The 11,497-nt window shown below is 56.8% G+C and overlaps 3 protein-coding genes across 3 annotated transcripts; 1 reads left to right on the top strand and 2 right to left on the bottom strand.

Moving 5' to 3' along the window:
* Positions 1-459: 459 nt before the first annotated feature.
* H310_04842 (CMGC/MAPK protein kinase) lies at positions 460-3,877 on the bottom strand. Its single transcript, XM_008869358.1, has one exon. It carries the CDS (start codon positions 3,766-3,768, stop codon positions 523-525), a length of 3,246 nt encoding a protein of 1,081 aa, XP_008867580.1. The 5' UTR covers positions 3,769-3,877; the 3' UTR covers positions 460-522.
* A 1,381-nt stretch (positions 3,878-5,258) lies between these two features.
* H310_04841 (chaperone DnaJ) lies at positions 5,259-6,924 on the top strand. Its single transcript, XM_008869357.1, has 7 exons — positions 5,259-5,378; positions 5,423-5,662; positions 5,732-5,895; positions 5,957-6,020; positions 6,076-6,167; positions 6,274-6,428; positions 6,476-6,924. Exons 1-7 carry the CDS (start codon positions 5,282-5,284, stop codon positions 6,750-6,752), a joined length of 1,089 nt encoding a protein of 362 aa, XP_008867579.1. The 5' UTR covers positions 5,259-5,281; the 3' UTR covers positions 6,753-6,924.
* Positions 6,925-7,056: 132 nt separating this feature from the next.
* Positions 7,057-9,171, bottom strand: H310_04840 (hypothetical protein). The gene is made up of 7 exons (XM_008869356.1): positions 9,052-9,171; positions 8,928-8,987; positions 8,720-8,878; positions 8,573-8,659; positions 8,120-8,527; positions 7,238-8,071; positions 7,057-7,181 (listed from the first exon to the last, which is right to left on the bottom strand). Exons 1-7 carry the CDS (start codon positions 9,052-9,054, stop codon positions 7,101-7,103), a joined length of 1,632 nt encoding a protein of 543 aa, XP_008867578.1. The 5' UTR covers positions 9,055-9,171; the 3' UTR covers positions 7,057-7,100.
* Positions 9,172-11,497: the final 2,326 nt, after the last annotated feature.

Below are 11,497 nucleotides of genomic sequence, written 5' to 3'. Positions count from 1 at the left end.
TGATTCACCCTCCATATGGCCCTGTTCACTCAACCTCACCCTCCCTAGGGAAGGGGCAAAGAGGGCCCCTAGGGGATTCTCTCCCTAGGCATTTCCGCGCCCTGGTCACGTCGTTATGGGGAATATGGAATTGCCACACAACCCCAGCGTCCGACAAATGTGGTGTCGACAACGCCGTTGCTTGCGTGCGTTTGTGAAGGGTGCACTTGGTCGAGTCCTTCAACGTCAGCATGTCACACGTGCGTCGAGTCCGCGTGGCAGGATCTGCGGCAGTCGACACGCCACAACACAGGAACTGGTATTTTCCGCAGCAGACACGGACGAAGGTTTACAGCAGGTGGATGTGGCAACGTCGCAGCGACTCGCTCCATGCATCCTCTGGGAAGTAATAAAGGACTCGTTCCTGAAAGGATCGGTGGGTTGCTAAGATGCTCCGATGGACACCTGACGAGGGTGGATGGCGCGAGTCATGTACTTGTGGCTAGGATTCGTTAACATGCTGCCTGCCCAAGTGGTTGTATCCTACGTCGGTGTGATTTTCTTGTGGACGGGAGGATGCCGTGGAGGTGAATCGACTCCGACCAACGTTTCCGGGTGAAAGCGACAAATATCCTCAAACATGAGCGCCTGGAGGTTGGATTTGGTCAGCTCCACGTTTTCAAATGCATAATCAAACGCGCCGCGTGGACACGTCACTTCCAGCGCAGGGTCGCGGATGCCGCTCAGGTATGGATGGGCAAGGGCAGCGTCGACGTCGATGCGTTGTCGCGGATCAAATGCGAGAAGCTGCTCGAGGAGGTCGAGGGCCAGCGGCGACGCGCGCGGGTACAGCGATGCAAACTGAATCGGTCTTCGCTTGGGTTGTTTTGTGATGAATCGTTTCGCCTTGGCGTGCGTGACAAAATCGAGGGTGGATTCGTCCGGCGTCCCAACAACTTCCATGATGATCTTGAGCTGGTGCAAAAAGTCTGTCCCGGGGAAGAGCGGTCGCCGCCCAATGAGCTCGGCCAGGATGCACCCGATCGCCCACATGTCCATGGGCTTGCCATAAGCGCACGTGAGGAGGACCTCTGGCGCTCGGTACCACCTCGTCACGACGTAGTCTGTAAGTTGGTCCGCGGCAGCTTCGTTCTGCTGGTTGTCGAGGGGGTCTCGGAGTCCACGAGCTAAGCCAAAATCGCACAGTTTGATGTCGCAGTCGGCGTTCACAAGGATGTTACTCGGCTTCAAGTCGCGATGGAGGACGTTTGCCGAATGCACAAACTTGACGGCCACGAGCATTTGGTACAAAAAGTGCTGAATGTGGTCGTCGCTCAGGATCTGGTTCGAGTTGATGACGCGGTGGAGGTCCGTTTCCATGAGTTCGGTCACAATGTACACGTCTTCAAAGTCGTGGAGCGACGGCGGTCGAAACAAATCGACAAGATTCACGAGCTTGGGATGGCGCAGGTGCTGCATCAATCGGATCTCGCGCAGGATCCGCTTGGCGTCGATGAGGTCGCTGAACGCGTTCGGGACGTTTTTGATTGCGAGCGACTGGCCGGTTTCGATGTCGCTGGCGGCGATCACACACCCGTACGCGCCTTGCCCGACGGCTTTGATCATTTCATACCGTGCAGGCACGTCGAACATGGTGTTGCCCACTTGGAACGTCCTGTTGGTCCGCCTCGCGTCCGCGTACGACAGTTGCTTGTATAGCTTGATAGGCGTCGTTGCCGGCGACGTCACGATCGGCATGGGTGTCCTGGACGGCGACCGAGTGTTGTGGTTTCCGAGGGCTTCAAAGTGGACGCTCAGGAGCACGCGACCACACGCAAATGCGGGGGTGGTCCCGACGGACAGCAGCGTGTACCATTGGGGCATCGTGTCGACGTGCGGTCGAGATTGAGCGAGCGCGATGAACGGCGACAGGTTGATCTTGGCGACGCCAAGGAGCTCCACATGCCGGCTTTCGTTGTCGTCTTGAGTGGAATCCTCCACCAGCGGCGACATGAGGCGGCGCTGAGTCATTTTCCACGCTTCTACCTTGACAAAGCATGGCTGCCCCGTCGCGACAGCACCTTCGAACGGAACGGTCACATCGCCACCATTGCCATGCCATCGAGGATCGCCAACCGTGTCAGCCACCGCAGCTTCAGTTCGTGCCACCACGGGAGACGTCGGCATGCTTCCCTGCACCGCCGGGGTCTTTTCCATGCAAAAAGCAAACATGTATGATGTCGAGTGGCGCTGTGAAGTGGCCGCGCTGCTCGGCCTTTGATTGTTGTGATGGTGGCTGCTGTACGGCGATGCCATCGCCATGTCCTTCAAATGATTCACGTCGTACTCGACGTCGTCGTCGTCGTCGTCGAGCCCGCCAAGCTGCTCGCCCCGCACCACATGAACTTGAACGAGTCCGTTGGGAAAAGCGGTCGTCGTGGCGGCCGCGGCATACTGCCATGACGTGGACGACGCGCCGGGGGTAGAAGACATGCCAAAGTCCATGTCGTATTCGGAGCGAGGAAGGCGCAAGCTCGACATGGCATTGCATCCAAACACGGCCGACGCAGCGATCGGGTCGGCTGTGATCGCGATCGCTTTGACGCGGCCATCCCGAGCTATTTCGAGTGCATGCTGCCATTGCTGCGTGAACTTGCGGTTGTTGGCCTTGTTCACCATGGTTTCGCGGCCAGATACGACCGCAGTCCGGCCGTCCGTCGTGTACGCGATGTCTGTGACGAAGAACGAGCAGTAGTCAACGTTGTCGTAAAGGATGGAAAAGAAGTGCAAGATGCCGTCGAGGCCGTGGTAGTCGCCCCAGAATGGAACGGTCGGCGCGTAGTTGGACGTGAGCGCAATGTCACGACTGAGTTTCGGGAAGAACTGCGCCGACGACGAGTGCGACAAGAGCAGTTTGCGGAGGGCGTTGTAGAAATCGCGAATGTCAGCATGGACGGCATCGCGGGGAGTGTCGGCGCAGCTCGAGAAAATCGAGTTCTTGGTCAAGACCGGAGGCTGGAGTTCATGGAACACGCGCGGGTCGTGGTGGTGCATCGTAGGAGGCACCATGGCATGATGGTGTTGCGCAGACGATGCTGGCACGAGCGGTGGTTGGCCGTGACGGTTGGCGTGCTGTCGCTGGGGCGCCGCCGCTTCGCTGATTGCGGCCTGGATCATCTCCACCCACATGTCCTTTTCCAGCTCGGTATCGCACGACATGAAAAACATCTTGCGCCCTGTCGTTTCAACGGCGAACGTGTGTTCCTTCTTCTTATGTATCTCGGGACTCACATGGGTCAAGATCAATTTGCCACGCAGATGCTTGCCCAACCGGGCGTCGTCCTGCTTGCTGTAGTATCGCAGGACGGTGCCATCCAGAACCAAGTATCGCGACTCCCATCGAGGCAACCAGTCGCCCTTCTTGCGCACCTGTCCTTCCCAATGGACCGAGTGCATTCCGCCAGCTGTCGCTGCAATGCCCATTCGAGTCGACGTTGGCGCCATGACTGTTCCGCCTCGCAGCGACTTGAAGATGGACGACTGCGTGTCCGACATGGACGGCGTGGACTGAACGCTTCGGTCGTTTGTGTGGAGACGCGAGAATTGCGTGGCCGGGCCGCTGCGGGACATCCAGTCGGCCATGTCTGCATCGTGTTGTCGTCGATGGGACGTGGATCGCGTGGACGGTCGTTGGAACCACCCCGACGTCGCGGCACTCGCGTCAGTGATGGAATGCGACAGACTGCGCTGCACATCCTCACGCCGTCGGCCGCGATCGGAGCGGAACATGATGCTTTGGATAGGTCGGGTGTGGGGGAGATGCCGTCCTGGGGGCTCTGACACTGGGAGCGTCGGCACATCTGGCGTCGGGCCCAGTGGATTAGTAATAATATCTCGGCCATATCACTTGAAATTTGTATGGAGTTGCAAGAGAGTTTCAATCTGAACCGATAGAATGTAATTCCCCTAACTCGTCCACACGCAACGGAAGCACGGCCGAGTGAGCCGTGGAATCTCTCAACCTTGACGCGGCGAAAGGGCCGCGCGGTCTTGGCTGCCGCTGTCGTCGTGTGACTGCCGTATATGGCCAGGTAGATGAGGAGCCTAGATTCTCAGGACGCACGCTGCCACGTTGTGCTTTCAATCGGACGAAATGAAATGCCGAGGATTTGACAGCAGGATGTGACTGCTTCGACATGCATGGAATCCACGTGGTGGACAACGGGACGGTTGGGCGAAGGAACCATGGATGCGCAAGGCGAAGGCCACACGAGGCACCTGTCGATGCAGGCGGAAGGCAACTCAGTGCTGGGAAATCAGCTCGTTACCTGGCGCGTTGGTTCCAAACTGGAGATTGGCTACGCATGGACCGCCAGAGGCAGTGGGACTACCTGGCGATTGTATGCTCGACCAGCAATAGCAACGTTGCGGAGGAAGTGCATGCCTCCTTCCAACGGTTAGGGCATGCACACTTCTTTGCGTAGTGGACAACAAGATCTTCCGCCGCCGAGTGAACTGATGTGTTACAGAGCAACACAGGTCCAATGTCGGCTTGGAAGCACGGCACCACGCTGCGGCACTCTCCACGCCTTTACCAACTTCCACTGTCCACAACCGGCATCGGAGCATGCTGTGCACACAGGATGCGCCTGCGGGCGGTGGCTCTTCTTCGACGTGTACATTTGTGACGCTATCTCAAATATCCCTCGTGTTCCCGCCGTGTCCATACTTTCCGAGGTTTTCAACTCGTGATTACCCTATAAAAGTATATTTTTCTTGCTCCGTGTTCAAAATGGTCACTAAATGGTTCACTACCTCGCAGTAATTGGAAGCATATCCGGGTAATGTGGTCTCGAGGTGTGCCGATACCTGCTCCATCGTGGGACAGAATGAAAAGCGGGCACGCCGTGCTGCACACTTCGACGACATGCATGTCTGTATGATGCATTATGCTGAGTGACGGGCGATTTAGTGCAAAAGCTGATGCTTTTTTATCCGTTTTTCACATATTCTATTCTTGAGTAACTGCATGTAGTGGATACTCGAGCAGCACACCTCCGGTGGTCCACTTTGTGATGACCTCGCAAATTTCGGCAGAATTCTTGACGAATTTTTTAAAACGAGAAATAAATGGACCCTTCGAGAATTGTCACTGCTCCACGTGTCACTATCGTTATCCGAACATACGGATACTTTGCCCAATCAAACGATGCATTATCCGAATATTTCGAAATCATCCGGATATCTTTTCCATCATGTCGCCGATAATTTCCGATTATTGTGCGGCTGCTCATCTCAACCAATGCGCCTGGGGCTCTGGGTTTACTTTGCGGTGCTGTTGGCCGTCGGCACACTGTCTCATGCCCATGAGCATCACCACCATGAAGACTACTACGATGGTATGTGATTCTGTCCCATGCTGCTGGCGTCACACGCTTTTTAGTGCTTGGAGTCGGTATGGACGCATCCGAGAGTGACATCAAGAAAGCGTATCGAAAGTTGAGTCTTCAATATCACCCCGACAAGAACAAGGGAAACAGCGACACGGAAACCAAGTTCCAACGTATCTCGCGCGCGTACGAGATTCTGTCCAACCCAGAGCTCAAGGACGTGTACGACTTTGAAGGCGAGGAGGGGCTGCAACGCCATCAACACCAAGGCAACCGTCCGTCCAATCCATTTGGTACAATCGAAACGCATGAGCCGTATCATTCGGACAACAAACTATGCTCACGCGACTCGTGCATCGTAGATCAATTCTTTGGCGGCGGAAGTGGGCGTCAACGTGGTGCAGATGCTGCGGTGGAAGTCCAAGTGACGCTGGAGGAATTGTACAATGGCGGAGAGAAGAGCGTAACATTTCGACGCAACGTCATTTGCCGCAAATGCAAAGGCACCGGGGCCAAAGACGGTGTGGTACGACATCTCCCATGTGGAAAGCAAGCCCAGTGCACTAACATGGACCGTGATCATGCAGACCAAACCCTGCAAGACCTGCGGTGGCCAAGGCGTTGTCCTCGTCAATCAGCAAATGGGACCAGGTACATGCACGTCGTCCTTGTAAAAAGCACACGAGCTGCTGACGCATGTCGACAGGGTTTACGGTTCAAATGCAGCATCAGTGCCCCAAGTGCGGAGGCCGAGGCAAGACGTACAAATCCAAGTGTCCTCACTGTCATGGCCACAAGGTGCATATATACTGTCATGCAGCTCGAGGCTACGCCCATCGTTGTCGATTTCGAGAACCGTCGCATATTGGTAATTCTTGAGCTGAACGACTTTTCGTTGTTGTAGGTGGTGGAGGAAATGAAAACGATTACGGGCGTTGTTGAGCGCGGCATGCCTTCCAACCACGAAATTGTGTTTGAACGCCACGGCGAACAGCACCCGGGGATCATGCCTGGCAACGTCATCATGCGCTTGGTACAGCTGCCGCATCGCGTGTTTCGGTGCGTCGTCGATTAAAAAAAAACACATTTGTCAACGATGTATGTAGCCGAGCCGGAGACGACTTGCATGCGCAGGTTCAAATCTCCCTCAAGGACGCGCTCTTGGGCTTTGACACGACCCTGTTGCACTTGGATGGCCACAAGGTCTCCATTGCACATGACGGCGTGACCAAGCCATTTGAAGTGCGTCGGGTGTTGGAGGAAGGGATGCCGCACCACCACGTCCCATCGCAGCACGGCGACCTTTACGTCACGCACAACATCAAGTTTCCCACGAAACTCACGGACGCCCAAAAGGACCTCGTCAAACGATTGCTGCCGTAGGGATGGATGTGTGGCTGGAGAATTCCTTGATGTTTCGAGAGACGTTCAGCCATTTCTAAGTTGACCAGTCAGGCCACAATCGTATGGACAACTCTCTCGTCCACGCGTTGGTGGCAACACTCGAGGCCCTCGGTGGGGTTCTTCGACATGGTGAGTGCATGTACTCGACTCGGTCCCACTCGCTTTACCCTGACTCGATGGCCCAACGACGCCAGCCGTCCCATATACGCCCAGCCGACACACCAACATGCTTCGCACTCTACGTTCCTCCCATTCACTCGACCGACCATGGCGACATTCTCCATCTGACGCATGAAAACGTGTGATTTGTGGGGGATATCGTGGTGCCTATGGAGTGTACATAGCCGCTTTGCAGTGGTCCATCCACGACGACGGGGCGTCGACAGTAGAGTACCCTTGTTTGTGGCCCTACAACAACCCATCTCGTCAGTCGTTTTCGGCACGCAAACGGCAGCTCCACGCACATAATCGGCGACGGCGGCGGCAATGTCGAGCGATACTTGACGGATGGACGAGAGCGGAGGGTACACGCTGCCGGTGGCCAAGTCGGCGTCTGTGACTTTGTCCGCTAGGGTCTGGGCAGCAATGAGCATCATGTTGTCGTCGACGCGGGTGAGGCCCGCGGCGACGACGCCGAGGCCAATGCCAGGAAAAACGTAGGCGTTGTTGCCTTGACCTGGCACATACGTGTGGCCATTCAGGGTCACGGGGTGAAATGGCGATCCGCTCGCAAACACGCACGTGCCGTTCGTGTAAGTGTACGCTTCTTCGGCCGTGCATTCGGCCTTGCTCGTCGGGTTGCTCAGGGCAAAGATGACCGGTCGTTCGTTCGTTGCAGCCATAAACTCGCAAATTTCCTTGGAAAACGAATGCGCGATCGTCGACACCCCAATCAACACGGACGGCTTGATGCGTTGGACCGTCTCGAGTAGCGTGGCCGCGGCCGGTTGGTCGTGCGCGTAGTGGAGTTTGTGGTGTTGCAGCGACTCGTACCGGTCCTTGGTCACCAAGCCGCGCGAGTCGACCAAAAAAATGCGGCGGCGCGCTTCCTCGACAGTCGAATTGGCTTCCTTGGCGATGGCCATAGCAATCAAGTCGGCGATTCCGGTGCCAGCTTCACCGGCGCCCATAAATACAAACGTGTGGTCGGCAAGCGGCTTCTTCGTGAGCTTCTCCGCGGCGTACAGGCCCCCGAGGACAACACATGCCGTGCCTTGAATGTCGTCGTTGAACGTGCAGTGCGTGTTTTGGTAGCGGTGGAGCAAGCGGAAAGCGTTCGTGTTGCCAAAGTCTTCAAACTACCACAACAGTGAGCGGGCCAGCGACTGGCATCCATGGCCACGTACTTGCAGGAGCACATGGGGACCATACTTGGCTTTAGCAGCTTGCATGAACTCGTCGACCAGTTGATCGTACTTCTCCGTGCGGTCGCGCTTTTGCTTCAAGCCCATGTAAAACGGATCGTCCAAGATCGATTGGGTGTTGGTGCCGACGTCGAGCGTGACAGGGAGACAGTGTCTCGGGTGGACGCCAGCGCACGCCGTGTACAACGCGAGCTTGCCAACGGGAATCCCCATGCCATTGATCCCGAGATCGCCAAGACCCAAGATGCGCTCGCCGTCCGTGAAAACAATCGCGCGGATGTCGTGCTCTGGCCAGTTGTCCAACAATTCGCGCACGTGGCCCACGTCGTTGATCGAAATGTACAAGCCGCGCGGAGTTTGACGGTAGATGTGGCTGAACTCTTGGCACGCCTGCAGCCATGCGTGAGAGCGCGTCAGGAACAAGGAAACGATTACTTTGCCAACGGTGGGGGTGTACACAATCGGCATCAGTTCGTGGGTGTAGTGGACGAGCATGCGATAGTACAATTCTTCGTTGTTGTCCTATTCATGAGGTACAATCAAGATGTGCTCCACACGCAGGAAAACATCGCGTCAGCTTACTTGCATGGATTGCATGAAGATGTACTTTTCCAGCGGGGTGGCCTTGCTGCGGAGTTGAAGCATGGCGTGTTCCAAGTGTTGTTCGCGAGTCCACACGGCGGACGGAAGGAGGCCGCGGAGGTTCTGCGCCGCGCGTTGACCGGGGGTAAATTCAAGACCCTACACACCCACATGAGAGCCATTGAAACCAGGGGTCGGGACGGCGTACCTTGTTCAAGCTCGGTGAGCGCATGATGTCGAAGCCATGGGCAGCATTGTGGGGAGGGGCCTACAAGAGTCCACGTCGCGCGTGAGTACCACGACAGGGGACCAGCCCGCCAGGACAACAGTACCATGGCGTGAGAGAGCACGAATTGCAAAGTGGTCGCAGCTCTCCACGTGGCCGTGCCGGCGGCCGACGTCGACGGAATATTCCCCCTCCCACCCCCGGCGTCGTGATTGGCCTGTCCAAGTTGAACGGTGTCTCGCCCGAATTACCAGGCGGGCGGGGGAGTGAAAATTGAATCGAAAGTTTTATTCTGTATACAAATCGCAAGCTTTGCCTGCCCATTTCAAATAAAATCCTCCGCAACGGGATCGCTCCATGTCCCACATTCCCGTCGCCCGAGTCATGGCCGCGACCACGTCGACGTCACGTCTGGGTTCGACGAGGATGGATGCAGATCTCCCGTGGATGCTGGATGCACACGCAGCAATCTGCCCGACGCTGTACATGAGGGGAGTTCAGTAGACTAGCTGGCGGCTATGCCAAGCCACAACCACACGCATCCGACGTAGGTGCAGGCCGCCCATCGACTGCGGCAAGTCGGCAAGATCGAGGGTCGTGCGAAACGGAGCGGCGCCCAAGATCCTAGGTTTATTGGCTTAGCAAACAAACAACGACAACAGAGCGTGCGATACACGGCGCCATTGCAACCCCTTGGCATGGCGACCTTGCTCCAGATCGGTCTCCATATCACGACGAGGTTCAAGTTGATGGGCGGACGAATCTGCGTCACACGCGGTCATCCGCGATGCGATCGAATCAGAGGCAGTAGCGCGCGCCAGCACCGCCGCACGCACGCACGCTCGAGCCCCTCTGGTTGCGCAATCGGCATCTTCTCGAGGATCTCGCCACGAACTGTCGACGCAGCACTCGTTTGATTCTCTTGCCCGCCAGTCGACAATGCGCATGGCACAGTTGGCATTTCCATTTTTCAGGTGGAGCTGCTGCAATCATGGTGCGTGAAGAACCAAATGCGAGCAACACGCTTTGGAGCAGCAATGCGTTGCCGAGGGAGGCAAGCGGCAGGGGCAGGACAGCTCAAGATCGCAACTCACGCGAGCTACCTGTCGTCCTCTTGGGCAGAGTGCGAACCCCGACCTCTTGGACCACGATGGGCTGTGATGGCTCCTTCCACCGGACCGCGTCGGGCGTGCAATTGTGTCCGTGTGCGTTCGACATGGAATTCGTGGTTGGGATGTCGTTCCACCGCTCGTCTCGTTGCACACAACAAAGATCGCAACGTTTCGGTGGCATGACGTCACGCGCGGTGTCGTCGAGTCGGGAAAGGGGCACGGTGGGATGGGGGTGGGGCTTCGTCCACATCGTTGTCCCAATGGCCAAAAGGATGTGGCATGTCCAAAGCTTGGTGTGGGGATGCGCAGCCAAACAAACCAATTCGGAAGACTCGCATGAAATGAGGTTCACATCACGTGGAGGACGCCAATGGAGATTCCAAGGGCGGGTGCCTCTATTGCGACGCTCTCCTTCGGGAATGGCCCGTTGCCCGTGGTGCCGTCCCTGCACATGTGGAACGTTCCCTGGACTCGTCTGGGGGCCATGCGTCGGTGGGACGCTGTCATGTGGTCATTCGTTACAGCGGGCGAACCTTCGATCGTGCTCGGCCGTCCTCCCCCCTCGAGCGATGCTTGGACTTGCCGACGGGTCAGCGAGTCCCAAGCAGCCGACCCTCGACGACCTCCGACCTGGGAGCACAGCTCGACGTGTTTGGGACGTTGTTCCAACCAATTTCAACAGGTTTGGACGAAACGACGTTCTCATGCACATGCGATGCATTCCTCCGGTCCATCCTTGATGTCATCAGCTTCGTCGAGCACATCATTTCGGAGGACCATGGCACCGATGGACGAGCAGCTTCGTCGGACCAGACGACGTTAAAGGAGCGGAGCGTTCTCTCCTCGCGCATACGAACCTTGCGTGGGTCAGCATCTGGATGCGCGACGTGAACCAAATGGGATGGACCACGGGTGGTGCATAGGAACCAAGGCGACGGACCGTCATGCCACGCCAAAGCCATGGCCGGAACATGTTGGACTCCAAGCATGGAACTTGACAGGATCTGTTCTCGAACGTTTGGTTCGAACACAGCTTGGCCGGGAACACGTTGTCGTACTGTCGAGGGAATTGGTCCGTGCACAACGCAAAGTGTGGAAGAGGGACGTCCTGCACGTGCATGCGGTGCCGACTGGGCTCGACAAGTCGAACCCTTTGTGTTTGCGATGATGGCGCAGCAGTGTGGACGCACCTGGAGCACCGCCATCCTTCATTCGACGTAGCTTCAATTTGTGGACACGTCAAAGGATCCATCCCCGACCAGCGCGACTACTGGGCTCTCCCCTTCCATCCCCATTGTTCATGAAACCATTCAAACAGTGCGCAGGCGTGGAGGTGCCAACCTTGGTGGGCGAAGGTCGCAGGTCACAGCGTTGGGCATTGGCCAAGTCAGATGCGTTGGGAGCAGCCACGAATGCAAGGGCTTTGAAGTGCTGGCATCG

This window comes from Aphanomyces invadans (genome assembly GCF_000520115.1).
Source record: "Aphanomyces invadans strain NJM9701 unplaced genomic scaffold supercont1.8, whole genome shotgun sequence".
NCBI lineage: Eukaryota > Oomycota > Saprolegniomycetes > Saprolegniales > Verrucalvaceae > Aphanomyces > Aphanomyces invadans.
Note: the sequence above shows the minus strand (reverse complement) of the source record. Positions and strands in the feature narration are given on the sequence as shown.

Coding starts and splice junctions, on each gene's coding strand:
- H310_04841 (XM_008869357.1), top strand. CDS start 5,282: ATGCGCCTGGGGCTCTGGGTTTACTTTGCGGTGCTGTTGGCCGTCGGC. Junction 6,168..6,273: donor CTCACTGTCATGGCCACAAG/GTGCATATATAC, acceptor TCGTTGTTGTAG/GTGGTGGAGGAAATGAAAAC. Junction 6,429..6,475: donor CTGCCGCATCGCGTGTTTCG/GTGCGTCGTCGA, acceptor CGATGTATGTAG/CCGAGCCGGAGACGACTTGC.
- H310_04842 (XM_008869358.1), bottom strand. CDS start 3,768: ATGTTCCGCTCCGATCGCGGCCGACGGCGTGAGGATGTGCAGCGCAGT.
- H310_04840 (XM_008869356.1), bottom strand. Junction 8,879..8,927: donor GCTCACCGAGCTTGAACAAG/GTACGCCGTCCC, acceptor GTGGGTGTGTAG/GGTCTTGAATTTACCCCCGG. Junction 8,072..8,119: donor GTCCCCATGTGCTCCTGCAA/GTACGTGGCCAT, acceptor CTGTTGTGGTAG/TTTGAAGACTTTGGCAACAC.